This window comes from Brachyistius frenatus, unplaced genomic scaffold (assembly GCF_029030835.1).
Source record: "Brachyistius frenatus isolate BFR_SWC_R1_liver_20210118 unplaced genomic scaffold, ASM2903083v1 Contig_11, whole genome shotgun sequence".
In the NCBI taxonomy this organism is placed as follows: Eukaryota; Metazoa; Chordata; class Actinopteri; family Embiotocidae; genus Brachyistius; species Brachyistius frenatus.
The window spans coordinates 5,900,527-5,927,986 of NW_027210610.1; the positions used below are offsets into that span (position 1 = coordinate 5,900,527).

General features: G+C 41.2%; 2 protein-coding genes, 1 long non-coding RNA gene and 2 other non-coding genes across 11 annotated transcripts; 1 reads left to right on the forward strand and 4 right to left on the reverse strand.

Annotated features, from left to right (window-relative positions):
• Nucleotides 1–158: 158 nt before the first annotated feature.
• Nucleotides 159–230, reverse strand: trnaq-cug (transfer RNA glutamine (anticodon CUG)). The gene has a single exon. It is a non-coding gene; the product is annotated as a tRNA-Gln (tRNA).
• Nucleotides 231–1,492: 1,262 nt separating this feature from the next.
• Nucleotides 1,493–1,575, reverse strand: trnal-cag (transfer RNA leucine (anticodon CAG)). Its single transcript has one exon. It is a non-coding gene; the product is annotated as a tRNA-Leu (tRNA).
• Nucleotides 1,576–2,319: 744 nt separating this feature from the next.
• On the reverse strand, nt 2,320–6,323 carry LOC138617101 (FERM domain-containing protein 6). Its single transcript, XM_069691816.1, has 13 exons — nt 6,243–6,323; nt 5,718–5,808; nt 5,405–5,484; nt 5,113–5,171; nt 4,684–4,909; nt 4,424–4,579; nt 4,104–4,169; nt 3,880–3,948; nt 3,611–3,785; nt 3,348–3,533; nt 2,995–3,126; nt 2,865–2,887; nt 2,320–2,783 (listed from the first exon to the last, which is right to left on the reverse strand). Exons 1-13 carry the CDS (start codon nt 6,312–6,314, stop codon nt 2,742–2,744), a joined length of 1,377 nt encoding a protein of 458 aa, XP_069547917.1. The 5' UTR covers nt 6,315–6,323; the 3' UTR covers nt 2,320–2,741.
• Nucleotides 3,715–4,871, forward strand: LOC138617116 (uncharacterized). 3 transcript variants are annotated; one of them, XR_011310643.1, is made up of 4 exons: nt 3,715–3,804; nt 3,873–4,007; nt 4,414–4,552; nt 4,783–4,871. It is a non-coding gene; the product is annotated as an uncharacterized lncRNA (long non-coding RNA). The 3 variants fall into 3 exon arrangements; XR_011310641.1 differs by having other exon boundaries at nt 3,911–4,007; XR_011310642.1 differs by having other exon boundaries at nt 3,911–4,007; nt 4,440–4,552.
• Nucleotides 6,324–8,463: 2,140 nt separating the features above from the next.
• On the reverse strand, nt 8,464–26,965 carry gpam (glycerol-3-phosphate acyltransferase, mitochondrial). Of its 5 annotated transcripts, none has more exons than XM_069691772.1 (21): nt 26,755–26,965; nt 23,358–23,498; nt 23,076–23,195; nt 22,549–22,622; nt 21,525–21,638; nt 21,127–21,276; nt 20,870–20,969; nt 20,204–20,340; nt 19,427–19,526; nt 17,517–17,729; nt 17,139–17,252; nt 15,594–15,679; nt 14,423–14,535; nt 13,202–13,272; nt 12,487–12,754; nt 12,156–12,313; nt 11,798–11,875; nt 11,548–11,685; nt 11,147–11,336; nt 10,806–10,864; nt 8,464–10,695 (listed from the first exon to the last, which is right to left on the reverse strand). In XM_069691772.1, the coding sequence occupies exons 2-21, from the start codon at nt 23,439–23,441 to the stop codon at nt 10,579–10,581; spliced, it is 2,484 nt and encodes an 827-aa protein (XP_069547873.1). In that variant the 5' UTR covers nt 23,442–23,498; nt 26,755–26,965; the 3' UTR covers nt 8,464–10,578. The 5 variants fall into 5 exon arrangements, with proteins under 5 accessions (XP_069547873.1, XP_069547874.1, XP_069547875.1 ...); XM_069691773.1 differs by lacking the exon at nt 26,755–26,965 and adding an exon at nt 26,584–26,664; XM_069691774.1 differs by lacking the exon at nt 21,525–21,638.
• Between the last annotated feature and the right edge of the window lie 495 nt (nt 26,966–27,460).

The following is a 27,460-nucleotide window of genomic DNA, read 5'->3' on the forward strand; positions in this document are numbered from 1 at the left end:
CTGAGAGGTGGTGTTCACCCAGATATCACGTGTGTCCTCAGGGGTGGAGTGGTGTATAAATGATCATTAATTGTTAATCATATCATGTTGATGCTGCTGAGGAAGGAAGATGATTTCTGTTCCCACCGAGGACGCCTTTGATCAGACCTCCCAAAATCAGGTCCCACCGAGATTTGAACTCAGATCGCTGGATTCAGAGTCCAGAGTGCTAACCATTACACCATGGAACCCTGTATTTATGCTTATGAAGCCCCATCATCCAATCATTACCTAGAGTATATATTGCCAAACTAAATTAATTTATTAGGGCCCGAACACCGATGGTGTGAAAGCCCTATTATTATTCAAGCGATTATTATTATTCTCCGTAAACAACTGCGCGTGATAGCAACCTTATCATACTCAAAAACACGTGAAAGTTGGTACACTCGTCTCTCCCGGCGAAAAATGTCATATTTTAGTGGAGTCTAAAGTGGGCGTGGCCTAATGGCTCGCTAGCGCCCCCTAAACAGATACCAGGCGGCTACATTTACCTACATGCATGAAATTCGGTGGATGTGTGTATAACACCGAGACATACAAAAAAGTTACATTGCACCATTGCGTCAACTCAACAGGAAGTGCGCCATTTTGAATTTAGTTGCCATTTTTGGCGATTCACACATTGTACTTTAACGAACTCCTCCTACAAATTTTGTCGGACCGACCTGGAAGTTATTCTGTGCACTCTTAACATGTTTGGAATTAAAAGTTAACGGAAAAATTTGTTTTCGTCGATCAGTGTGCCCGTGGCGTGGTGGCAAAAAATTTACCCAAAAGTCATGCTATAGCATTTCATCCAAAATGTAATAAAAAAGTCATACTATTGCATGTCGTCCAAAAAGTGACCCAAAAATGAGTTTCAGGAGAAACCCATTGAGGGCAAATAATGGGATGTCCCGTTATTTTGCTACTTTATGTATGTAATAACATTTAAGAAACCTTTACGTGGCAAAGGAAAAACGTTTGATTTTACATTCGCAGCTCTGTGCTGCTTCCGTGTTTTGTTCACAGCTTTTCACGCTGATTGGTTGACTAAACGATGACGTATCCCAATCCGTTCTACCGATTAAAAAGTCAAACTTGTTGGCAAATTACAAAACGACTGCTGTCAAGGAAACCTGCTCTTAGGTTTATTTTTTCCAAATGCCATATTCATAAATCATTTGAAAAAGTAAGAGACTTTAAATCCTATCATTTCAAAAATATAAACATGCAATAAGTTCATATTTCCCAGAATTATCTAGTTGTGTTTACCTGATCGATGAAGTTGTATAGAATTGTTTTCTATTGTTTCCCTGTGGATCGAGGAGACACAAAAAAACTGCTGGCTGAAGGACAGAGAAATTCAGCAGTGAGCCCTCTCACTTGCCATAACATCCGCCGATGGACCGGCTCAATATTTGAGCTGAACTACGAGACAATGTACACTTGCTCCAGGGAAAATTTCTACTGTCAGAAGTGGGATTCGAACCCACGCCTCCAGGGGAGACTGCGACCTGAACGCAGCGCCTTAGACCGCTCGGCCATCCTGACACTGAGAGGGAAATCTGTTAATCATATCATGTTGAGGAAGTATAGTATAATGCTGCTGTAGCGAAAACAAATCCCCCTTCTGGATTAATAAAGTAACTATCTATCTATCTGTCTACAGGCGTCTCTCCTGGTGAAAAATTTCATATTTTTCATAAACAGATGCCCCGGCAGCTACAAGCTAAAACCGGCAAAATTGCCACAGACATTCTTTGGATAGTAGATATACATGTTTTCAAGGGGGTCTGCAGTGACATTAAATATCTTCCTGTAATGTGTAGTGTATGCAAAACTTTTTCAATTTCTCCAAAGGTTTCAACTTTGCAAAAAATTGAATCACCATCAACAGGCCAAGGTGGAATTTGAACCATTAATAGCAACCTTGGTGAAGTGGAATCTTTTACCTGTTGAGTTAACCAAACCTTCAGTTGTGTCACTGAAAGCTCTGAGTGAACTCCGCGAAATTCTTTCCCCTGCTCAGGTGTCGAAGATAGTCCAGTGATCTACAACGCTGAGACCGAGATAGAAACCACCTCGTGTAAGACACGGGTTCGAGCCCCGCTCACACATGGTTCATGGCTTACAAGAGGGCGAGTCTCTTTAACAAGCAAAACGATTGTACCCTGTAAGTGTTCGTCACGAAGGGTGAGCCACTGGTGCAAACTTATCAGTGAGAAGTAACTACGAACTGTTCTTTTCCCAGTTTGGAAAAAGGTCATATGTCTGACATAAAAGTATTTTGTCCAAAATATGAAAAAAAAAAAAAAAAAAGTCCAAATAACCAATCAACCTGAGATGCATGTTTTTGGTTTTTGGATGCAATTTTAATTTGAAATGTCTCGGCATAAAAAGTGTCCACTAACATCAACACTTTTTGTAAGGATAAAAAAAATCTCTGAAGAAAAGAGTCTTAAAACAGCGGATGGAAGACAAAAAAAAAAAGACTTATTAGATCAGTGTTATCTTGCGGTTAAGATTTATAGTAAAATATAAGAACAGAGATTTTTTTTTTTTATCTCAACAGTGATGGTGAAAGTGATTGTCATTATATATCAGTTCAAGAATTAGTTCAGATGCACTGTTATCAACTTTAAACTTCCTGAAGCACGAGGACAGCAAACATCCATGTCTTCTTGTCCTGAGGAACATTTAATGAATGTGGCTGTAAATTAGTCCCCATCCGTCCCTTCGTCATCTCTCCTCCACAGAACCTGCAGAACAGAGAGAACACTGCTGCCTTTGATGTAGGACTGCTGCAAATGTACAAAAAGGGAGATCTGCCGTTTGCTCACCTGTTTCACTTCCATGGTGACAGCTGACAATAAAAGAGGACATAAAATGACATGCTGCGCCGACAACAGGATGGACGCCCACATGATTAAAAGCTTATTTAACATGCGTCACGGTGCTTTAAGGACTAACCTTCCCAGTGAGATGCAGGGAGCACCAGAGGTCCATCCACAGACACGCCAAGGAGAAGCTCAGCCAGCCACGACACCTCAGCTGGGTCGTCAACAAAAACCTCCTCTGGTTCGTCCAACCGCAGCTCAGCATCTGCCGTCAGCATAAAAACACAACTGCTCTTGAATTTAAGCAACAAATACCACAAACAGGAACTGTTTTTTCTTTAATAGCTGGAAACTCTTTAAGCTCTACTTCTTCTTCTTCCTCCGAGAAACCTTTAGTAGACTAGAATCTAATGATCTGGCTCTGTGGGGAAACAGTGACATTGCAATTGGCAGGCTGATGGGTGCTGCATCATCCAGAAAGCTGACCTGATGGAGAGCCTTCATCCTCCTCCTCCTCCTCCTCTTCTTCCTCCTCCTCCTCTTTGGACCAGGCTGTGGCTGTTTCCGCTGCATCACTGCAGTCAGACATGGTCGACTTGAGGTTGCTGCAGCGGAGTCTCTGTCTTAGGCGAGTTGTGTCACAGATGTAGGCCTCTTTGTGGAACCGACTGACTGAGGAGAGGCAGAGAATAAGACGCCACTGGAGTTGTGAAACAGGAAATGTGAGGCCGATTTCAAATTGGAGTTACCCTGCATGTTTTCCAGCTGTTGGATGCAGCTGACTGCGTCTCTGGTGTTGATGTGCAGCCGGTGACTGTCGCCGAGGTGCCTCAGGACGTGTTTAGAGTGGAACACTGACTGAGTGTAATACACCAGCTTAGGGAGGCACAGCGAGCCCACTGCAGAGATTTCAAAGCTGACGCCCTGAGGAGCAAACAGAAAGGTACGAATAAAGAGGAAGAATTGCTGTTGTGTAACATGCATGTGTTATACTTGGGTGAGTGTCTCTAGGACCAACCTGGAAAGTGAAGCGGTCAATGTCGTTCCAGGACAAATCATACAACAGCCACCGTCTCCCTTCCACCTCCTGAAGGAATAATCACAGTTCACATCTGCAATCCAGGCAAACTCAGGAGTGCACTGAAGGTAAAAGTTTTGTACAGTTTTGTAAGTCAAACCCTGTTTGTAAAAAATAACTTCCCAAGCTTTGTGTAAAATGATCTGTAAAGTTGGAGGACCCACCTGATAAATATGGATTCCCTTCACTGTCACGCCAAGAAGGATTAAACTTCTCAGCTCTTTTTTCTCCTACACACACACATCAACAGTCACAGAAGCTGTTTAAAATAAAGTTCACATGTTTCACATGAAATATTAAAGCTTCATTGTTTTTCAACCTTTGTTTTTATTTATTTATTTGTTACCAGTTTAGTGGAAAAACGACCAGCGTGATTTTTATGAAACGCGGTGGTACGGTGCAGAATGGATGAAGGAAGAAACCATGAACATTTCTGGAAAAGTTTTGTTGTTTTTCCTTCCTTATTTTAAACAGAGAGTCTGACCTGTCTCATCCTGTAGAAGCTGACCGCTCCGTCCTGCAGCCCGTCGGCTTCTTTTATAAACTGCAGGACGGCTTGGCTGCGTGACACACCTGTCAGCTCACCATGCAGCACCGGAGAGTGTCGCAGCAGGTAGTCTCTCCCTCTGCGCTTTATGAGCTGAAAACACAACCACACACACATATATATATATATATATATATAATAACAGTGTTATTGCCAAATTAAGGCTAGGTCCAAAAGGTTTCTCTTTTTTTTTTCACCCAAGAAGGGAAGTAGTCCTCGGGAAGAAAGTAATGCCGTTGTTTTCCCTGCTGTTTCTCCTCTTCTTCCTCTTCATCCCTCCCCGATCTCTGTTCCAGATCTCCGACCTCAGCTTGGAGCGCAGAGGCTGCCAGCTGGAAGAACAAAGCCTCCTGATGGCGGCTCTGTGAACGCAGCACGTTCTGCCTCAGCTCAGTGTAGTAGAGCTGCTGCACTTTGCTGCTACTGAAAGAAGCCGAGACGACACCGAGTTACAGAGGTTCTGGTGGGAGTTTGGTACAGTATTATAAAGGACGTCAGGCTGACTCAGCTATTTTTTTTTTTTTTCGCAAATAGTTTCATAATGTTGCTGAAAAATCCCAAAGAAAAATTCTTATTAACATGCATGGTGGACAGGACTTATCAATAGTGATTGGAGCCAAACTCACAATATTAGTCGGCCATTCTCGACATAATACTGCACTCTCAGAAATAAGATGAATGGAACCTGGAAATGTAGAATAAATACTTCAAGCTCATGTAACATCATGTAACAAAGACCTGACATAAATGTTGTAAAATGAAGCTTCACGAAGTCCCCGTGTGTCTTTTTAATGTAGGCATCAATAATCAACGACTTGCAATTAAAAACTGCTAAAGTTCAGTCTGTAAATCTTGTGAGAAAAGGGTGACAAAGCTTTAATTCAACACAAAAACGTCAGAAATAAAAGAACAGCAAACCATTAAAGAGCTCCTGTTCCATCTTTTGCCGAAGTACTTGCTCAACTTCTGGTCCAAATCCAGAAAAAGATATTCATTGTCTTGGGGGGAGTAAATGCACAAAATAAATCAGCACAGGGAAAACAGGTGACATCAATTCACAATACTTTTTTTTTTTTAGCACTGCGGTTCAACCTTACAGGCTGAGATAAGAGGAGTTTCTATTATCTTTTTTTGACAGCGAGTTCACTCATTACCTCCCTGAATCTCAGCATTTCACAGTAAATGAAGTGAAAACATTTCCTCCCGTACTCCCACACTGACACTCACTGACCTCTGAGAACAGCCAGACCAAAGACTTGGAGATCACTGACACGGAGCTGCTTCAGCACACTGTTCAACACCTCATTGCCTCTGGCTCTCACCTACAAATCATAATAACAAGAAACATGTCTTTAAAAAGCACAGCCACAGTCTATACTTTGAGCTTTGGCTTCACACTGATGCAGTATTTTAGCTTTGTGATATCAGCCTGGTGATATGTTGTTGACCTCTCCCTGCTCACATACTGTAAATAATAATTGCATCATTTAGTTGTACATATAGACTAGTATTTAGCTGTAACAGTGAGTCCATATATTGTTCCATTATGATAAAATATAGCTTCAGGAGCTTTTTAAATTCTGCAAAGAAATAAATGTAAACCTCTACGTAATACTGGCACATCAATGTCCTGTTTATGTCAATATAAACGTGGTTTCTGTTTCTCCATTTCCAAGCGATGCATCAGAATCAGACTCTAAAGAAGTAACTGTGAGTTAACTGTGTAAGTAACAGAAAGGACCCCGAGACAACTCACCCCGACAGGACAGTCCAGATGCTGCTTGTTGGGCAGAAGGATGCACACGAGTCGTCTCCGCTTTGTCTTCATTGTTGCAGAAGCTTCACTCTCGGTTCACCATATATCCTCCTCCTGTCCTCCCTCCCCCGAGTCTGCTGAAACAAACCCACCTCCTTACTCACCTTGACACGTAATAATGTTTGTTCAGTAATGAGAAAAATAAATAATCCAATGCCCACAGTGCAGGAGCGGCAATCTGAGGATGTTTGGGCTTTTTTTTTTTTTTTTTCTTTTCCTCAAATCGGGGCAGATTTTCTGTCTACAGAAAGAACTCGTGAATTAATGTGGCTCAAACTCTGCACGAGTTATCACATTTTAATGCAGCCGTGTTTGTAGCAACTACACAACGGGTGTGATACTTTTACACACACAAAAAAAAAATGCAAAATGCTCAAATATACCAACATTTATGCAACATTTGACAAAAGACGTGAGCATCTTTTTTTTTTTTTTTTTAAATCTCTGCCTGAAAAGCAAACCAAATTAAATCAGTACCAGGCCAAACTGAACAACCACGACTCTGTGCGGACAGGAGACACTGGAAGGGAGTCTCCTTGTTCCCATCAAAAGGTCAGAGGGAGAGTTGAAAAACTATCACATAAAATTATATTATTACTTCTGCCACATCAAAATTCTAAATTAGAGGGTGAATTACAGCCTTTTAACATCGAGCCAGTGACCGATGCTGTTCAACCGGTTTAAAAAAAATTCGAAACTTTCAGACATGCAACAACGCTGCATCTAGTTTAATCACAACAGGTTATGTTTTTAATAACCGATTTCTTTTGGATTAAATAAACAGTCTGATTAAAGATAATGACATTGACAACATTTACCACCCCACCCCCCCACTTAAAACAAATAACGATGAGGCCGTTGTTAATCTATCATTAATTTATTTAAAAACAAAATATTATAATGCCAATTGTGCTTTGCTCAGATAAAGCAACAACAAAAAAAAAAAAATGACATTTTTTTTTTTAGTAGCTGGTGATTCTTATGATTAACAACATTTTCTCTGTTTTTTTTTGTTTTTTTTAAGTTACAATCTATGGTGTTCTTTTGGATTCCCACATGAAATAACTGTTAAACATGCACAAAAACAGAAGAAAAACACAACCAAAAGAACACTACAGTGCATTAAAAAGGCACCTGTTCCCCAGACACAGGCACGTTTTTTTTTTTCTTTTAATCCTACAACGTTACACAGAGTAGTGGGATGCTGTTAATGCAGCTTCAGTAGTGACTCCCACCAGCAGTTAATAAAAAAAAAAAAAAAAAAAAAAAAAAAAAAAAAACGATATCATGTGTACCGACTCCATCAAGCATTCTACAATATCACATCGACCTTTTCGGGGACAGATGAGATACATTCAAAAGAGGTAACGTCTTTCATCTACCGACACGTACGACAATCTTTCTCCTCAAACAAAATTCACACAGGAGACGGTAAAATTCCATTCTCAGGTTACGCAGAGTTCACGCCGAGGAGTCGATGATTAAAGGCGACCAGAGGAAACATGCAGTACAGTACGTATAGTGGTTTGATCTTGGCGGAACGGACCCTTGCTGACGAGGCTTTGACAGATTGAGGGCTGTGAAATGTTGTTTAATATACACACACACACACACACACACACACACACACACACACACACACACACACACACACACTCGCATCACATTTACTATTCTGTACTTCCAACATGCTGTGGGCATCTTTCACCAAACTCCGCAACAAGAAAACTCGTCCATTTATGGGTCATTTTGTACATCGATTTGACAAGACTGCATGACAATATGCAGGTTTATCATGTTAAATAAAGTTGTATAAAGCATTTCAATAAATTGGAACACGCAGTGTTGTAGACCATTATTCCAAAGTCCCCGCAGCACATTCATTTACATGTATCCCATCAGACACCCACTTCCCATTTACTGCATTCCCAGTAACGTTCTCACACCGTCGGTCTCACATTTTGGGTGAACAATCATGACGACGAGTCATCAAAAACTTCCTCGGACCCTTTCAAACATGCTCCTTCCTCTTTTTGCCGACAGACGTGCGCACTCACACAACAACAAGTAGGATGTTGTACATTAATCTTCACATTGTATTCAGAGTTTGAATTACACATTTAGGACAACACCCACACATTGACTTGTCTGTGTTATGAAGTTATTTTTTTTTACAAGAAAACTAAAAACGTGTTAATGCCCTGCAGTCGACTTCCACTGATGTTTTACTTTGCCTTTTGATTTTCATGATCAACTAGTTTTTATTCTCACGGTGTCCGACACAAATTTTTGTACACGTGCATTTTGCGGTAAAGATTGAAATGATCAGGATCTTCTCACCGTTATTTATAATGCGTTTGTAGAACCTTTTTTTTTTCGGACTGATTTTGTGAACGTTTTTCCCGCAAACAAAAATAGGTGGAACTTACAGAACTTTTTACAACGAGTTCAAATCTGTTTTTCCATCAGGCCTGGTTTTTGAGCGACAGCGTGTATATTACTTATTCACAAATAAGGCTGTTTGGCCTCCTGAACGTCCCTCTTTAGTACCACGGATTGTGGAGCCTCTCTATGTTGGCAAACTAGTCCTGGACACTGTTCTTAAAACGTCCATGTGAGTAAACTGCAAAAAAACCCAAAAAGAACCCACTATGGGCGATGGAGAACATCTTAAAGCGAATTTGATTCAACGTCTAAAAAGACACAAGAAACTGGTATAATCAACAAAAAGAAAGAATGATTTAACCTGACAGTTAAAGATGAATGTACCGTTTTTTTTCCTTCTTTTTTTCCCCCGCTACTCACAGCAGGAGAAAAACATCTTACTCCGTTCATAAAGCGTTTGTGGACAGCACAGGAGACACTACCTTGTTTTCTCTGTCAAAGTCTAGAGACATGACCTGTTCAAGTGGATTACACAGGGGATATGTACCATTTCTTTTAAATCACACTATGCAGTACTTCTGTCCTACAAATGCCAAACTAACGGCGCAAAACAGCTCCCTCAGCAGCGGTGCTATAAAGGCTTTTAAACAGTGTGTTTATAATACAGAAAAAAGACGATGGTAATCCCAAATATCTGCTCTCCCTGAAAGGCAATGAGCAAAAAGTGTGTGAGCTCGCTGCACTTGAATGCAAGTGGATGTGACGGCTGGTATTAAGTATTTTAAGTGCTGTGCTATGCAACATTCATTGAAAAGTGAAAGGTGTTACGCAAACACCGAGATCAAAGTCACTTTTCATCAAAAACCTGTGATGAAAAGTTGAACTGAATGCACTTCGATATCAGTAGTTTGAATGCACTTGACTGTAGATGTACGTGATTTCAGGCCTCGACTACGCCAGACTCACAACGGGTACATATTGCATAAGCTGGGTAGATAGTTTTGAATATTCAAACTGCTTTGTTGCTGATTGTTTTGATCGCTTTAACCAGCAAATGTACTGAATAACTGACCTTATATGCGGACATTTAGATTCATACAGATATTTTTGTCAATGGAAATTTGGATATGTACACATTTTGCAGGGACACTGTATCTCTCAGGCGTCATTTCTGTCAATTTTTTTTGACATTAAGTCTGCATGTATGTAAATGCTCTATAAATGAGAGACATCTATGTACAGGAATTCATGTTCAAACTAACGTTTCATCAAACTACATTTTGACATGTTTTCTACTGTATGATATCAGAGTGGACAGGAGCGAATACAGCAGTTTTACACACGAGCAGAAAGAGTTAACGTAAAAATGCCTCTGCTGTTGGTTATGTTTACTGTGATTTTCTATGCATATTTTACTTGTTCGCTTTCATGGACGAAAGGCAGCTCGCTTTGTTCGGATTGCTGTAAAAGTGATCATAATTATTATTATTATTATTATTTTTTTTTTTAAACCTGCTTGAGTATATTTTCTTACAGTTTAAAATTTTCGATCATGTTGAAACCTTTCGACTTCACTGGCAAAGTTCACAAAGGAAGGATGATTCTTAGAGGTACCTCTTCATAGACGATACGCGTGTTTTATCAGCTGCACAGTTCTAAGACGGGGAGTCAGAGACTGGAACAAAAAAAACAAACAAAAAAAAAAAAAGAAGAAGGGAAGACTGGCTTCAAGTCTCTTCCAGCTAACGGCTAACAGTTAGCGGCTTTTACATGAAGGCACTTCCTGGTAAAGCTTTCCACAGACTAGCACCTGGGATTGTTTAGAAGTAACCAGCAGAAGCCCTTTATTGGAAGGAGCCTGGGGTCTGAGCTGGGCTGAAAGGTGCCTCGGTCACAGCAGGGTGAAGCCTAAGATGTACTGCAGGAGTTTATTCCGATTGGCCTGAGGTAGAAACGTGCTGCTGAGCTCCAGAGTTGTCACCTTGTCCTCTCTTCTCTCCTTTAGAACCTGGAGATGAATCAGAAGAGGCCTTTGTACACCAGCCAAACTCTTCAAGGGTGTTGAGAAATTGAACACGAATACACTGAGGCCAAAACTTGAATTCAACACTTGCTTACCCCGAGCTCTTTGAAAGTCTTCACTGTGTTCTTAACCAGGTAATGAGTTGCACTTTCACCTGGAAAAAAGGAGAGAAAAAGATTAGCGACTGCTTAAATGGAAAAGAATCGCAGACAAGCTTGCATGTCTAAAATTCTTCACTGGTTAATTGATTCTTTGATCAGGAATTAATCTCTTACTTTTGACGTGAGTAGTTTGAACTGTAGGGTTCACCTCCAAGTACTTAAAGGAACCTCAAAGACTAATACCTGAAATAACGACCGTGCCCTTTATTTCTTTATTCAAAGTAGGAACTCCGCCTGGACGATTAACTTTAAAATATTTTCTTTTGCAGTTTTACCATAAACAGCCACTCCTCTCTCTGTGCGCGTGATCAGGTATCTGAAGAGCTTCTGGGTGTAGTCGGACTCGGCCATGGGCTGACTCAGACTGTGGACGAAGATCGCAGCTCCGCTGTAGGCCTCCAGCACCGGGCTGAGCAGTCGCTGAAGGAAGACAAAGAACTCCTGGTGCTCTGCAGAAACGCTCACCTGAATGACAACAAAAACAAACAATAAAATGGATTTAAAAAGAAACCAGGACAAAAATCAGTGGCCGTATTTTGCCCAATCCTAATCACAACTTGAAAATGGTTCTAGAAAGCAGGATAGTGCGTCTTTTTTATGAAGCATGGTGTTGGTCCTGTTGGCTTTAAAATCAAAAAAATTTTTTTTTAGATATGATGTGATTTAAAAACTAGACCTTTAGATAGCGATCCCTCTGCTCCTCTCCAAAGTCGCTGTCCTCATCCTCTTCGTCGCTCCTCCAGGAAAGGGGTTCAGAAAACTTTTTGGGCCAAGGTTCCTCTGTGGGGCTCGGACTCAGTTCCTCCTGGTCCTCCTGACACACACAAATTAGATCGGCTATTGATTTTAGTCAACGTCGTACATTAGTTTCCATGGCCATTGACACGTTTGTCCACCAGCAGTGGGGTATGTGTCTATAAACTGACCTCTGCCACGTAGAGAACTCCATACTGGATCAGTCGCGTCACTGCATCGTGGAAAACCTGGTAAATGGTCTGACAGGGCTACGGGACAGAAAGGAGGAGGAACAACAACCAAACTTTACAAAACAGTTGAAGGTTGATATCAGTACTAGTGTATTCTGCTATGCATCTATGTAAATAATTATCATTTAGAGCTTAGCTTGCAGTACTTGATTACATTGCGATAAGATGCCACGAGGCAAAAATGTTATGACCACTCAGTCAGTCTGTTTATATAGTAACAATTCTCCTCTTGTTACTCCCTGGACTCATTTTGTTCAGTGAAAAGTTTGGAGAGATGGTGAGGAAATGCAGCACTTACAGGAGCGACAGACACCTCATTGATAAGGAAGTGGGAGAGACTGGCAGCCTTGCGGATGAGTCTCTCCTGACTGAGGAGGAGACTACTGGGACCACCGGACTGCTGATCAGATTCTGATTCCATCACCAGCTCTCGCTGCAGGGACAGGATGCTACAGGCTGGAGACAAAGTTTGGAAGTGTTGAGCTCAGTTTCTCACCGATGAAGTTAACAGCAAACTTTATCAACAACAAGAGTCTAACGACGACCGGTGACCTAAACTACGCTCTTATTTTCAAAAATGTCCAAGATTTCTTTGGAGGGCACTGCATCAACCTGTTGGCTTAACTTACCAATGATTGCGTCAGAAATGAAGACGTGGAAAAGGCCATTGCTGTAAAAGTTGAGCTCAAAAAGCGCCGGTACAGTTTGGCTCGGCGCGATGGTAAACTCTCCGTTCCGATTCGCGCTGCTGGTCACATTGATGCAGTTTTCCAGAAGGTGGAGGGCCCGCATGACCACGTCCTCCGAGTTCCCCGAAAAGCCCAGGTCAAAGTCCCGCGACAAGATCTCCTCCTTCATGTTGAAGAAGTCTTCCACTAGCTTGGACAGCACCACACCCTGGAGCGAAGGACAGGAAAAACACAAGCTCAGAGACTATGAAAGGAAACGACTGGTGACTCAATAAATGAATCAAAGCCAAAATTCAGTAAAACCAACAAAATGCTGGAATAGGAGCGCAACGGCCAATTCATCAGGACCAAAAGACAATTTGAGTTTTTAACCTAACTTACATCAGTGTGCCTGCAGAGGGCAGAGGCTCACCACAAATGTACAGAGATAGAGAGAAAGGATGCAGGTAGAAGATGTCTAACGGAGAAACATACATTAGTACAATGGAAATGTATGGATAAGACGCAAATGAACAGGGGGGGGGGGATAAGAGTAAACATGGAGGAGAAATTTCAGGAACAGAAAAAGGAAGACTTTAGAAAAAGGAAAGGGAAGAGGATACAGCGTTTATCTCACCAGCAGAGAGGAGGCGGCAGGCAGAAAAGTTCGACTTACCTGTCTGTGTCTGTACAGCAGCAGACAGGCCACAATGTGGGTAGACATGATCGCTGATGACTTGTTAGCCGCTGCATGGGGAGATACAAAGAGGAGACCATGAGCAGCACACAACAGAAGGATTAAGACATCAAAGCAGAGACATTTCTGATTGATCAACATCTTCTAAGACGGATGCCAATCTGAGAGACACGAAGCTCAGACCTCAATCAAAGAGGAATACGTCGGCAAAAGCAAAAAAACAAAACAAACAAACAAAAAAAAGCCGGTTATAATGTCAATCTATGACCTATGATATGCTGTAACAGACATTTTTAATCTAAATTCTATAATTTGTTTCTCATTTTCTTCTTGTAATTTTAGGGCACTTTACAGAATAAGGTCAACCCCTTATAGCATCATAAAGACAATTTATCCTTGGCCACAGCAGGGAGGAAAAACTCTCCGTTTAAAGGAAGAAACCTCCAACAGAACCAGACTCTTGATGGACAGCTGTCTGCCTCCATCGGTCAAGTCAGAGGATATAAAAACATGCAATCAACCTGGTTTGTCTATACAGAATTTGAATAATATACAATTAGAATTTTATTTTTTTATATTACTTTTTTCAACAAAAACAGGGTTAAAAAGATACATAAGTGTTATTATGTTGATGACACGTTAGACAGACAGAAGAATATGGGTTTATGTATGACAAAGGTTACTAGAGGCCATCTCAAGTACAGTTTAATCCTAGAGGTGTCAAACATTTGAGCACCAAAACTGGTACCGCATTCTTCCCCTCATCTGTGTCTGTATCCTCCCCTTCACCCTATTGGCTAAAAACAACATGCCATCAGCTGGAGGCGCTGTGATTGGCCTGAGGATAGAAAAAAAAAAGCTCAGCTCAATGAGCTGGGCAGAACCGGTTTCTGTAGTGCTACCACGGGGCAAAGCACCCCGAGTGATGTGAAGCGGATGGACTGATGCTGTGCTGTGTTGGATTTCAATTAATGGAGGCAGCATGATGGATCGTATTTCAAGAGTGCTGCCTTTGCAAGCAGGTGTACCTCTAACAAAGGATGAAGGAGACTCCCGTGTATTTAGACGATACAAGAAAAAAGGCCAAATAAAGGAGCAAGATGAAATGTGACGTGCGTATTAGGATGCAAGTTGCACTGAGGCTGAGAACGATCCCTAAATATTGTATTAAAAAAAAGAAAGAAAGAGCTGAAGTCTTACTGAAGAGAACGTGCTTGGCCAGGTTGTTAATGAGCTGTCGTCTAAAGATGTCATCCGCCAGCTCTCTGTTCATCTGCTCCTCCTCCTGCCCCTCAAACAGCTGGACATCAGGCCTGGAGGAACAATAACAAACACCCAGCATGTGTGTTTTATTATGTCATGTGCTGTGTAGTATGCATAATTTAAGACAGCAGGTTTCATGTCCAAACAACAAACAAGGTCTCCTTCTTTTGTGTTCAACATAGCCTTAATTTAATTAAGTGGGTCAAATTAAGATGAGGATGTCATTTTCAAGGGAGACCTGACTACATGGAAAGTAATAGAAGATACTGTAAAACCGTGATGTGCATTAGAAATACACATTAGAAACAAAACGTGATGCAAAATGAGTAAAAGTGTGCTGAGTCAGAGTGAAAACCAAAGTAATGACAATGTCAAAAATATTTTTTTTAAAAACACAATTGTATGGGGATACAATAACACAAACATGACAAGTGTAGATAGAAGAGGACCAAAATGGCTTGAGCCTTCCCTGTGTGCTACCTTTCAGTGTCAGGGCTTCATGCTGCAAAACAATCTGCCCTGAGTGTTACATAAATACTCATCTGAGCTAAAGATCAGATGTCTTGACATATGTCATCATTCATTTATCATCACTCTCTTGATCCTGAAGCTAGTTCTTTCACCTGTCCTCTTTTCCTTTAAATCTGGGGTTACTGCAGTGTTATTAGATGTCTCAATCCCCAATGATGTTATGAAGACATGACGGGCTTCTACTTAGCACGTGAGTGTTGAAATAATAATCAATGCAATTTGTGTTCAAAGGGTTGACGTGGTTTTTAATCCCCTCTGCCGGCACAAGCCCTGAGCCTGTGACTCCAGACCGGCGGGGGTAAACTGCAGCTGTCCAAGTGAAAGTACCATCCGACTTAATCAGTTTATTTTGAAAGGAACAGCTCTGAACTGACGTGACCTCTGCCGGCGCGAACTCAAGAGCTGTTCTCGGATGTCAAATAAGCCCTGCTGTGACGTAGCAGGAGGAAGAAACGGGATAAGGAGATTCATAAAGTCACATGTCTAACTGCCCAACGGCTGCTTTGTGCGTAAGCACAGCGCAGATGAAGACATCAGTGATGGTGACGGTTGGATGCTTGTGTGCGTTTACACTTACTGTGCAGAAATAATGGTGGGCATCAAGTGGTGCTCCAGAGACATCGGTGGTGGTATGTGGCGGCTTCTCTGGGTGTCCAGGTACTCCTACAGGCCATGCGATAAAGGTCCATTAATAATAAACTAATAATAATTGGATTTGGCAACAACATTTTCTTGGTTTCAAGCAGATTTTGTAATCTAAAGGAAATCATTTTTTTTTTACTTCTTGTATTATATATATATATATATAGGATATATAGGATAGATTGGATGTCATAATGTTGCACTTTGTTTGAATGGATTATTTAAATTGCAGATATTCCAGGAATTGATTTCTCCCGATGCCGAACTTCTGGAACAAGTTGGGTAAAGAAACCAGTCTGTTATCAAGGAAGATGTTTAAGATGTGACTTTTGTAGTCCATGTGCGGAAGTTAAGTGGTTTCTTGTTACTTAAAAAAAATCAGGGTTGTTCCAGATGGGAGTAAAATTGGAGGATGGTAGGGTGGAGTTTGGGATTTTTGTTTTTTGTGGCATTTCCATCCAGCTATTGTTAATGTTTTGAAACAGGGATGTAGTTTGACTGATTGGCTGAGAAAAGGTAAGTCTGAGATCTTTACACACTGGTTGTTCTATGTCTAACCATGAGTTGTATGATTGATTGGGGTGGATCCATTTATACATGTATTGAAGTTGATTTGCCAGAGAGTAATGGCAAAAATGTGGGGCTTCGAGTCCTCCATGCGTATTTTGTTTTTGTAAAGTGGCCGGTTTAATTCTTGGGGTCTTGTTTTGGGTTGTGTTGGGATCATTGTGAATAAGTAGACTATTTTTGGGAGTATTGTCATTTTAATGGTTGCTGTTCTGCCCATAATGGATAGCGGAAGGTTCATCCAGCGGAGGAGGTCGTCATTTATTGTTTTAAAGAAGTGGAGTGAAGTAGAGTCCGTACAGCTCTGACAGCCTGGGGGAAATATTAATACCCAAGTACGTGATGTACTATAGAGGGATAGCTGGTTCATAGGCTGCCACATCCCAGCTGTTTCTGTGTAACGGAAGTATGGCGGATTTATTCCAGTTGATGGCGTAGTTAAAGATGTTGGAGTGTGATTCAGGACATTTAATTGTTTCTTGTAATGATGACTGAGGGTTTTGTAAGAACAGCAAAATATCATCTGCATAGAGACTTATTTTATGACGCGTCTTTGGTGTTTGGATTCCTTGGATGTGAATGTTCTGACGAATGGCGGCAGCTAACGGTTCAATGAAAAATAATGAATAGAGAGGGTTGAGAGTGGGAATCCTTGCCTGGTCCCCCTGTGTAATGTGAAACTTTGTGAGATTTGTCCATTGGTGAAAACAGTGGCTGGAGCGGAGGTGTCCAGAATTTTGACCCAGTTAATAAATGATTCTTCTAATATATTTTGAAGACTAGCACCTCAACAGTTTTGGGCCTGTTAAAATAAAGCACAACACCTGAAAACTGTACGACACCAATGAGCAATCATCAACGACTGCTGTAGTTGTATTTGTATAATATCTGATATAGATCTGTTATCAATCACCTTCAGGGAGAAGGGTTGGTTGAAATCAACACGGACACAACCGTAGTTCTTCCTCAGCATCCTGAACACTCCGCATGCTATTCCCCACAAACTCTCGTTCTTCTTGGGCTTGCCCTGAAGAGACAAAGAGGTTCAAGCAGTTAGAATTTAGACTTGATAATTATTCTTAAAACATTTATGACACCACAAATAAAACTGTCTGTCTCGAAAACAAAAGTCTCTCATATCAAACACTGGTTTTCTACACCTACACCAAATCACAAATTCAAAAGCCAAATCATTATCTTCAACTGTTTTTGTTTTCATAAATAACAAAAGAGAGCCTGTTGCCAAAGTAAAAGCACTCGCGTAAACAACAGACATAATCCAGGAGCTTACCAGCTGCTCACTATTATAGTTGCCCTCAATGATGCGGTCGTAGGAGATGCCAACTGGCACGACCAGCACGTCAGCAATGGACCCCGTCCACAGTGTGTCGACCACGATGGACAGCATGCCCGCTCGCGCCGTACATGGCTTCCCGCTGCGGGACCGAGTACCTTCCAGGTAGACCTCCAAAAACTGCTGCTGCCGCAACAGCTCCTCGGTGTACTGGAGGAATATCGAGGAAAGACAAAAGCGACGTTGGGAGTGAGGCGGGAGTGATGAAGGTGGAAACACGCAGCGATGACAAGGTGAAGGTCGTCACACTTCTGCTGAAACTTTTTGACATTCTTCAACACAAATTGACACCATTACTCGGCGGGAGTCAAGCAAGGTCAAGTGTGTGCAGCTGCTGTGTACATGCAGCCTGAACACGAGTTGAAAACGAGCGGTGGTAACAGTTTGACCCCTGACATATACCGCAGGAAACTTGGAACATGCTAAGGTTACGCCTCGCTGTGTAATGATATCCTCTCGAGGACAGTATGTGCACAGCTGTCTCTTGCTATGCAGACAGTTTAGGGAAGAGAGGGCCGGCTCTGAAATAGACTCCGGGCTGCGGTATTCAGACAAAGCTGCGAGGAGGACAGACATCCAGGAACGGCAGAGTTACGGGCGCGGGGCTTTTGTTACTGCCAAGTACACTTCTGTGAGCGACATAGACATGCCAAATTCAAATCTACCTAGTCTTTTACCAAATGAAATGACCTGGTCCACTTTCTGCAATTGCAGATGCAAATTCGTGCGGCAGGATGTGAGGTAAATATTGTTGATACAGTGGGATAAAACGTGACTCGTTGTTTTCCAACAGCTGCTCGTGTCTTCAGCTGATAACTCTTATCTCAGCGACACAATACGCACTCACCTTAATACACCGCCTGTGTTGCCCTCATTATTCTCAACTCTTTCTAAAAGACACGCATTCAAAACTCGGATCTAGTCACACAGTGCAGTAAACCCACTAAGCTGCCTCAATATTTAGTAGAAAGCACATTTACAGAGTTCCTAATCTGGAGCACGCTCAAGCGGCTTTTGCTGACAAGGCATTAATATTCACAATAGTAGTCTTTAATGTTTGTTCTCCTGCAGGTTTCCTCAGGAGCTTGTTAATCAGCATGAAACAAATATTGAAGCAGAACAAAAGGTTCAGATATAATCTGCCTCTCTGATTTCAGTCTATAGATGCATATTGCGTACGTCAGGATGGAAATACATTTGAACCAGTGTGACAGTTGGAAAGGCCTAAATGACCGGCCCAAAAAACTCTTTACTGCGCATTAAGTGGTTGCATCGATGCCGCTTAAAAGGTTTCTCCACATTAAACATTCTTTGTCAACTCAAAGTTAAAACATTGGGTAACGTAAATTATTCTCCCTTCAGTTTTACCCTGACCTGACCTGACCTGACCTCCAGCAATCACAGAAGTCAAGGGTCTGAGTATTAGAGGCTACAAATAGACAAAACTGCCAGCCTGCACGTCTACTCATCATGGCATACCGAGAACCTGTAATTACAATCCTCACGATAGGTCTAAGTAAATTACAAGATGTATCGACCCACCCCAAGATGCTAGCAGAGCAAAATGGACAGCATGGTTTGGATCTAGGTCACTACAGTGAAGAAAAGAAGAAAATCCCCTCCAAACATGAAAGGAATGTAGTAGTGTCTAAATAACTAACAGATAAAAAAAAGGCTATAAAAGGTCTGAAAGTGGACCATAAATCAAAACGAAGAAACAGGAAAAAAAATTAACTGGGTTAACGTCGTATAACGAAAGCATTTTACTCTCCAAGGCACTCGAGAGCGGAAGGCGCACACAGGCCAGCTTTTACTGTAACAGACTCTTCCTGCGGACTCAGACTTACTCCTTGCAAAAGGGATCTGTACAGAATGTCTCTCTTCCCGTCCACCGTCTCCTCCATTTTCCGCCGGATGAAGAATCCTCCGAGTTTACGGATCAGGGTGCTGAAAACAAAGACAGCTTTAATCAAGTGGCTGCTTCCATACTAAACTCGCCACATGGGCGACGGCGGTGTCCTCATCACAAACACATTAATCTGCTGCTGCCAGTGAATGCACTTTTGAAATGGTGATAGTCCACTAATTACCACAGGCCAGTGATTTGGGTTAAAGTGTTTCCTAAATTAAAGGGTGTCACTGCACTGTAGTGACAACCTAAGATCATTTTTCTTGTATTTTCTTATCGACTGATATTGTCTATCAGCCTATGTTCTTTTTTTCAAAGTGTTTTTTTGTTTTTTTTTTTTTTTAAACTTTATTTCATTAGGATTTTCTTCTCGTTTATTTGGGCAAAATTTGAAAGTTCCAACACTTCTAAGTAAAGATGGTACGGACTGATAATTCTGGGGCCCAAAAATTGGGATCTATGTACTATAAAAGATCTGCATTAAAACATCAAACACTGCTCAGAGCAGGTTTGGATAAAACAGGTTTACAATCTGTTGCAAAGACTGGTTTCCTGGCTTTCTAAATTCCTTTCTCACTCTTTCGTTCAGCTTTTATTTCTCTCCAATATATTTCCTTTCTTCTGACATCAAACTGATCTTTTAACTTACAGACAGCAGAAACACACCCGGCTGCCAGATGATCAAACTTTACACGAGGCTTCTTAAGCTGCTTACCTGAGGATAGGGATGCTCAGGTTGTTCCCGGCAGCGATGTGCGGGGCTTTGATGTTATGACAGAACAGAATCAGCGTGATGAGCAGGTAGTCGATGTGGGATTTGTGAACGGGGAGGAAGACCATGGGCACATTTTGCTGCAAGGACAAGATGTAGAGGACTTTAAAAATCAACACGGACTAGTTCTCTCAAGCAGTTTAAGAATGACAGTGGATTTGTCAGAGCTGAATATCAAGTCTTTGAATGTATTCCGTTTAAAGTGAATTTTAAGCGCATTTATCATGAATCAGCAATGTACAAGAGCAGACGTGTGCGTCATACACGTCACATGAAAGTAAGTAGATATGTAGTGCTGTATATATTGTTTAGAATATGCAGTGTATTTATCTTTTTATAACCTCTCTAGTGGTCAATATTAAAGACTGCCTCTGCCAATATGTTAAGTGGTGGTTAATGGACAACAATCAATGTGTAAGACTATGTGCATGGGACATATTCAGTTTATCACTTTGTGAAATGTATCCCGATGTGCCGGTTAGACGGTGCGTTTCCAAATATGTGTACAATATTTATGGGAAACACAATCTTGCACATTTTGTGCAGCGGATCATGCCGTGACAGTTTAACCCATATTATTGTCCTGTGTGTACAGTAGGGGCTGCTGACCTCTGTGGCAGCTTTCTTGACCATTTCCAGCTGCCCTTTATGGATCTGGATGCTCCAGAAGAAACCATTAAATAGCCTCAGGAGCACCCACCCTGTCATCCTGAACAAAACGAAACAAAGTGGAGATGTAGAACAGAAACAAAGAGTCCAAATCTAGCTGTGACAGAATCTAATCCACTGCACATTATTTGTTTCTCTATTGTCTTTCCCCCAAAGGTTGGGTTAAAATGTTCCTGTAAACCAAACAGTGTGAATACCTGATAAAGGCTGGTGAAATGTTGGCCACCATGACTTGGAGGAAGGCCCTGGCTTTCTGCTTCACTTTGCTCACAGCCTTGTGCTCCTGGCCAGGCTGGCTGGCTGCACCATCCACATCTGTGGCCACCATCACAATAGCAGTCTCCACCCTGCAATCAACGAAAGCGGAGCGCAGACATGAGGATGCCTGTTCTAGCCCACAAACACCGTCATTCAAAACATTTAGATGTTGTTTATCTTCTTTTTTCTGGTCTCTTTTTGGAAATTTGCATCAACAAGTGTAATAACTTAACCGTCACATTGCCTAAGTTTGGGGTTACACTCCCACAAGGACATCCCATAGCCTCTGACACGGTCTACAATTGCTTCAAATGTCTCGAGTAACGTTGACTCCTACTTGCTGTTGTTGAGCACATTGTCCACCACGTTCCTGGTAAACATGTCCTTGTTGACGTCTCTCTCCATGACAAACAGCAAATAACTCAGCCTGCGTGCCAACCAGCCCCGCTGCCTGCATAGACACACACAGACACACATGCAACGATGAGCACTAATCAGTAGAACATGGAAACAAATTCTCAAATATAATGTATCGTGATATCAATAAATTTAAACAATCGTAAAAACATCTCACACAAAATAAAAGATATGATTTGACAGTTCAGATGAAGGACTGTCACGCTTGCAGTTTTCATGGTAATTCCACCCATTTTCAGGAATCAGAATATCCATAACACACAGCTACTCTGACAATGACTGTGTTTAGGCCAGTTTTGTTCCACCTTGCTGAGGTTATACAGAACACGACTGTGTTCGGCTGAAACTAACAATACTAACTTACAGTCCATCCTGGCCCCGGGACGTCTGTCTACATGCTGATACAATTCAGATTTTTTTTTTTAAATTTTAAACTACAGAAAACATTCATTCAGTTTTTCTTCTGTGCAGTTTGGATCATGATGGTTAATAGCGGCAATTAAGGATTGACTTGGACTTTAAAAAAAAAAAAAAAAAAAATCAAGCCAACAAGATTTAAACTAAGTTCATGTTTATATTGTTTAGGGTTGAGGTATTATAGTGTCTTACTGAAGTTTTCCTGCTCAGGTCAGTCCCTGGATACACGTGTCTGGTGTCTACTGACAAACACAGTAAATTATTAATCTGCCTACCTTTCCACGGTCTCACAGATCGGCCTTCTTGACTTAAAGTCATTTATTATACACAGCTTGTTAAGACCTTCAGCACCTGCCTGAACTGTATTGATTGCACTACACGGGAGGAGTGAGGTCTCTTGCTCTTGTTGCAAGGCGTAAGGGTCAGCAGATGCCAAAGCAGCGCATGAAAGTCAACCGACCCGCTGCGGTTGTTTCAGAAGTTGAAAATGTTCCTCTCGCCGGGATAGAGGATTTAGCTTTGTTTACCTTGTGTGGGTCTCATTGATGTAGATGACGTTGCGCAGTCCCAGAGATGGAATGCTGGTGTTGAACAGTTTGTCCTGCAACGGAAACAAAATTGATTACAATCAATAGAAGAAGACTTTAAACATTAACATGACTCAAACCAGGTACTAATATATAACTTCTCGGGAAATTCCACTCAGGATTTCCCCCCTGATGATGTAAATATTATGGAGACAACCAAACTTTGCGGTAATGACAAAGAAAACTAAACGGTTCCCATCTTTTATTTAACTATCAAGCCAAATCACCCAATTGCATGTGGACATAGAGAGAATATCACATAAGATACATTTTAATGTTGAATTGTAGTTAGGTGGACTTTTTCTGTCTTTAAACTGCCAGAAGAAATTGTTTTGTCTGGGTCTGGATGTTGCATATTGGCCATTTTCCTTGTGGTTATAAACCTCTGAATTAGGGCAAATATTAGCCCAGAACTGTCTGGAGTTCAGCAAATGAGCTCAAGTTAATTAGCTGTCGTGTAACATTACCCAGCTCTGTGGTGTGCAGGAGTGACAGCAACGGCCAACAAAGGGCCTTTTCCTGTTCAGCAGGCCCTCCTTCCACGTGCTGGCCACACAGCGCAGGACTGAGGGGCTGGTGCTGCGGTCCTTAAACACATGCACACACAAAAACCAATAAGGGTAAAGGAAGAACATCAAACACATGAACCAGGACCTGCTCTGTTCAACATGCGCACACCAAGACGAGATTTATCACCTTTGATCTGACAAGAATGGCGTTAGGAAGATGAATTTAGGTCTCTGCCTTACCGAGTCATCGTTGGGGTGTTTCCAGCGGTTACACCACTGCTCTCCATTGTTGACCTGCAGCAACAAGCCATCCGACAGCTCCATATTCTCTGCTGTCCTTTCCTCTCCCTCCAGATCACACACCAACCACTAGCTGGCAAGCTGGCAAGACACGCAAATATCCCGAGGTCACATTGTAAATTAAACTGAATGCAGCCATCACTTCGGGCAATATGCACAACGTTATTTTCTAAGCAAGAGTATCACCTACTCATTTACTTCACATCCGATCCCTCGGTCACCACAGGTCAGTCAGAGTTTTGCTGACAACAGATTGGTGTTGTCAGCAAAAGATAATACATTTGTCTGAGGTGCATTGTGCTTTGATTTTTAGAATGTTTTATTACCTATTTGCTCAAAAGTTTTTTTTCTTCTCCTTTCTTGGATTTTTGTTTGAGATCTTAAAGTAAAATACTATTTCATGGGACTATATCACATCATGGTCTCACACAGTATTAGTTACTATTTCGTTAGCCTTTTACTACAATGACAACGTGGCCCGTTAGAGCCTCATATACCTACATTGATAATAATAAAAGTTAACCATTGCAGCGGACTGCCTGTTGTTTCCCTGTGGTTTTCTGTCTGCTCATTAACAGGTGCATGATGTGGTTGCTGCAGTAAGACACAGGAGACCTAGTTTGTTTGTTCCCATATTTCTGTGCTGTTGCAAGACATGTGTCTTGGAGTACAGGCCAACATAACCAACATATTCTGTACTTTGGATAACATAAGATTTCAACTTGTATCTGCATGTAGATTGCAATATTTGCCAATGAACTGCTTTTCTGACACGTCACCACTTTAAGTCGAACACAGAATATATACTGAACCCTGGGTGATTTCACAATGACCCAGTATCTCAAGTTGACTTAACCCTCCTGTTGTCCTCGGGTCAAAATGACCCGCAGCTGTGTTCAACCAAGTTCTATTTTATTTTCATATTTTTTGGGGATCAAGGAGGCTGTGAGGGTTTCTTTAAAGAATGATGACCAATGATCCCAAAAAAATATAAAAAATATAGAAATAAAAAAAAAAGAACTTGGTTGAACACAGCTGGGGGTCATTTTGACCCGAGGACAACAGGAGGGTTAATCAGATAGCATGTTGAGGTTAAAGGGCCGGCTCGATTTCAGGAAGCAGGTCAGGACGCTTATATGCAAAAAATGTAATCGATAGGTTGTGTTTGCTGAAGACTTGTCTGAGCAGTAAAAATCCAATTCAAGCTTCAGGTTAAAAGCAAAGACACCCAAACCTCTAAAAGAACACATTTGATGCAATGTTTAAGTCCAATGGTCATATTAAAAGTGCTCGACACACGTTTACTAGAGGAAAGAATAGCTCAAAGGTTTCATGATGAGGAGGCAGTTATTATCACGACATTACTAAAGCAAATGCAAAGGTAATCTATTTACAAATTTGCAATAACATTAAGAGAAAATTGAGTGAAAACACCACGATTGGTGAATAAGATTAGTTGGAAAATAGGTTAGTGAGTCATTTTATGAATGAATGTTCTGACACCAAACATTGCACAGTAAGTGCGTCAGTCGGGGGACAATGCAGCTCCATCTTTCTGTGCATAATAAGTCTGAGGGGGACACCAGACATGCTGGCCTCTTGGCAAAAACGGTTTCTGCCTAAATGGTGTTCACCGATGGGTGAATGCTCTTGGAGCCATTGTCCTGTGGTCTTGTGGTCGTAGTAGGTGACATGCACACAGATGAGGGGAGACTGGGTTTCAAAAGGGTCAACGACCGAGAGTAGTCCAGGGTGACTGACGGGGGTGACTTTGTTGGAAGGACAAAAAAGAAGTTGAAGAATGAGGACCTGGGAGGGATTAGGTAACGGGGGAAGGTAGCCATCATGTAGCATTAAAGTTCCAGTGCAAGTACATATATCAGATAATGCTGTTCATCTCTTCATCCCTGTGTTGGGCGATATGGACAAAGTCAAATATCATGATGCGTTTGACCAAATACCTCAATATTAATATTGTCGGAAATACCATTGGTGCTATTACAACATATTTACCCATCGCGATTTTTGATAAATAATCATCAGTCATATATGGATGTAATGAGGGGGTAAAGGCAAATACTGGAACAGCTAAGAGACATGTGTTCCAAAAAAATGTACATCACCAAAATGCAATGCAGCCTTTAAAACTAGAAAAAGACAACAATTATGCCATGTCAATGATTTTACTATATCCAAAAAGACGATATTTAATGACATATCACAATACAAATTAAATATCGATATATCACCCAGACCTATATCATCCACATCACAGCAATTCTTAAAAGTGTGTCCGCATGCTAAGAATGAATATTATATATCTTACACACTTTTTTTTTCTTTTTCCTGCTATATTTTAAGAATATATAACGTTTTTTGAAGCCCATACAAATATCCGTGACTGTATGCCAAGAAATGCTACCGGTATTAATGTTTTTAAATGGTGGTGTCAAGAGACCATTTCCAACCCAGTCACCTTTTTTTAGTGATCTTTTTACACGACAAACATTTTAAAAAACCTCCTTGTTAACAATACACGCTGTACCGGACTGGGGTTTAATCCGTCTCACTCGCTCCAAGACGTCTGCAACAAGGAGGTCAAACAAGCAGGAGTGTCTTTGTGACAGATGGGCAGTGCAGATAAACTAGCAGAGCAGACAACAATGGCATAAACCAGGCAGCCTGATGTCGAGCTACATATGGCTACATAGTAACGCCGTTTTGTTTGAACTAAACCTGCAACATCCCCATAACACCGGATTAAATGGCTCCAGTTGTTTTATTTGTAGGTTGTTTTTTTTTATTTATTTATTATTATTATTAAACCCTTTTTTGTGTGTGTGTGTGTGTGTGTGCAGTTTCTGTCATCGTCTCTGGCGCAAAAAAAAAAAAAAAAAACAGCATGGGCATGCCGACGAACCTCACGTTGTGGCTTAAAGAGATTTATAACGGACTCACGGCGGAGTCCATTTAACGTTAACTAAGACACATCACGTCGGGTTCATTCGTGTCATGTTTAAAAAATAAAATAAAAAATAAGAAAATCCCACATTGCCGAGGGTCCTTCTTGAACTCAATGTCAATGTAAAGTTAACCGGCTTACTGTCCGGGTTACACTACGAAATCAATAAAAACACCCGGCCCGTAGCGGGATGTGCTTTCTCACCAGTCACGATCGTGTCAACAACGTCGTGTAAACTGCTGCTGCGGCGTTGTTTCCATTATGATACCCGATTTAAGAAGCAGCAAACGACGTAGCTGTTAGCATCAACTTCAGCTCGCCAGCCAGGCTCGCGAGAACAGAAAAAAAAAAAAAAAAAAAAAAAAAACCACTTACCTTGAATGTTGTGTTACGCTGACTCATATCTAAAAAAAAAATTTAAAAAAAAATAAATAAAAAAAAAAATAGGCTCGTCGACAAAACAGCAAGCCGCCGGGTATTTCAGCAGCAGCCCCCCTGAGTTGGTGCACACCTGCTCCCCTGAAAGAGCCGTCTCTGACACGGAGATGTGTGACAGGAGGCAGGACTACTCGAGCTTGTTTTGGTACAGCCGGCAGCCAACTGCTTTAGTGGTGCCGTTCCGCCCGGCTGCCAGCAGGGGGCAGCGCTGCGCCACTCTGACCACGAAGCAGGTTTTGACACTCATTCAATTCATCAGCTGCGATAGGTTAGGTTAGGGTAGGTAGTTACTTTATTAATCCCCGGAATTTTTTTTAATTTTTTAATTTATTTGTTTATTTATTTTTAATTTTTTTACTTCTTTTTTTTTAACTTTTTTTTTTTTTTTTTTTTTTTTTTAATTTAATAAAACGATATTGGACACTATCGAGTCAGCCTTTTTTTTTCTTTCACGAACTAAGGAAAATTATTTTATATGTTGAGCTATTCATTTGAAGGTCTTTTATATCTAGGTTTTGCAACAAAAAAAACAAAACTAAAAGCTGTCGAAAATAACTCTTGTTTCAGTATTATTTTAACAACAAAAACAAAGCAAACAAACAATCAAATTTAGTTGTATTCTGCAAGTGATATTAACAACAAA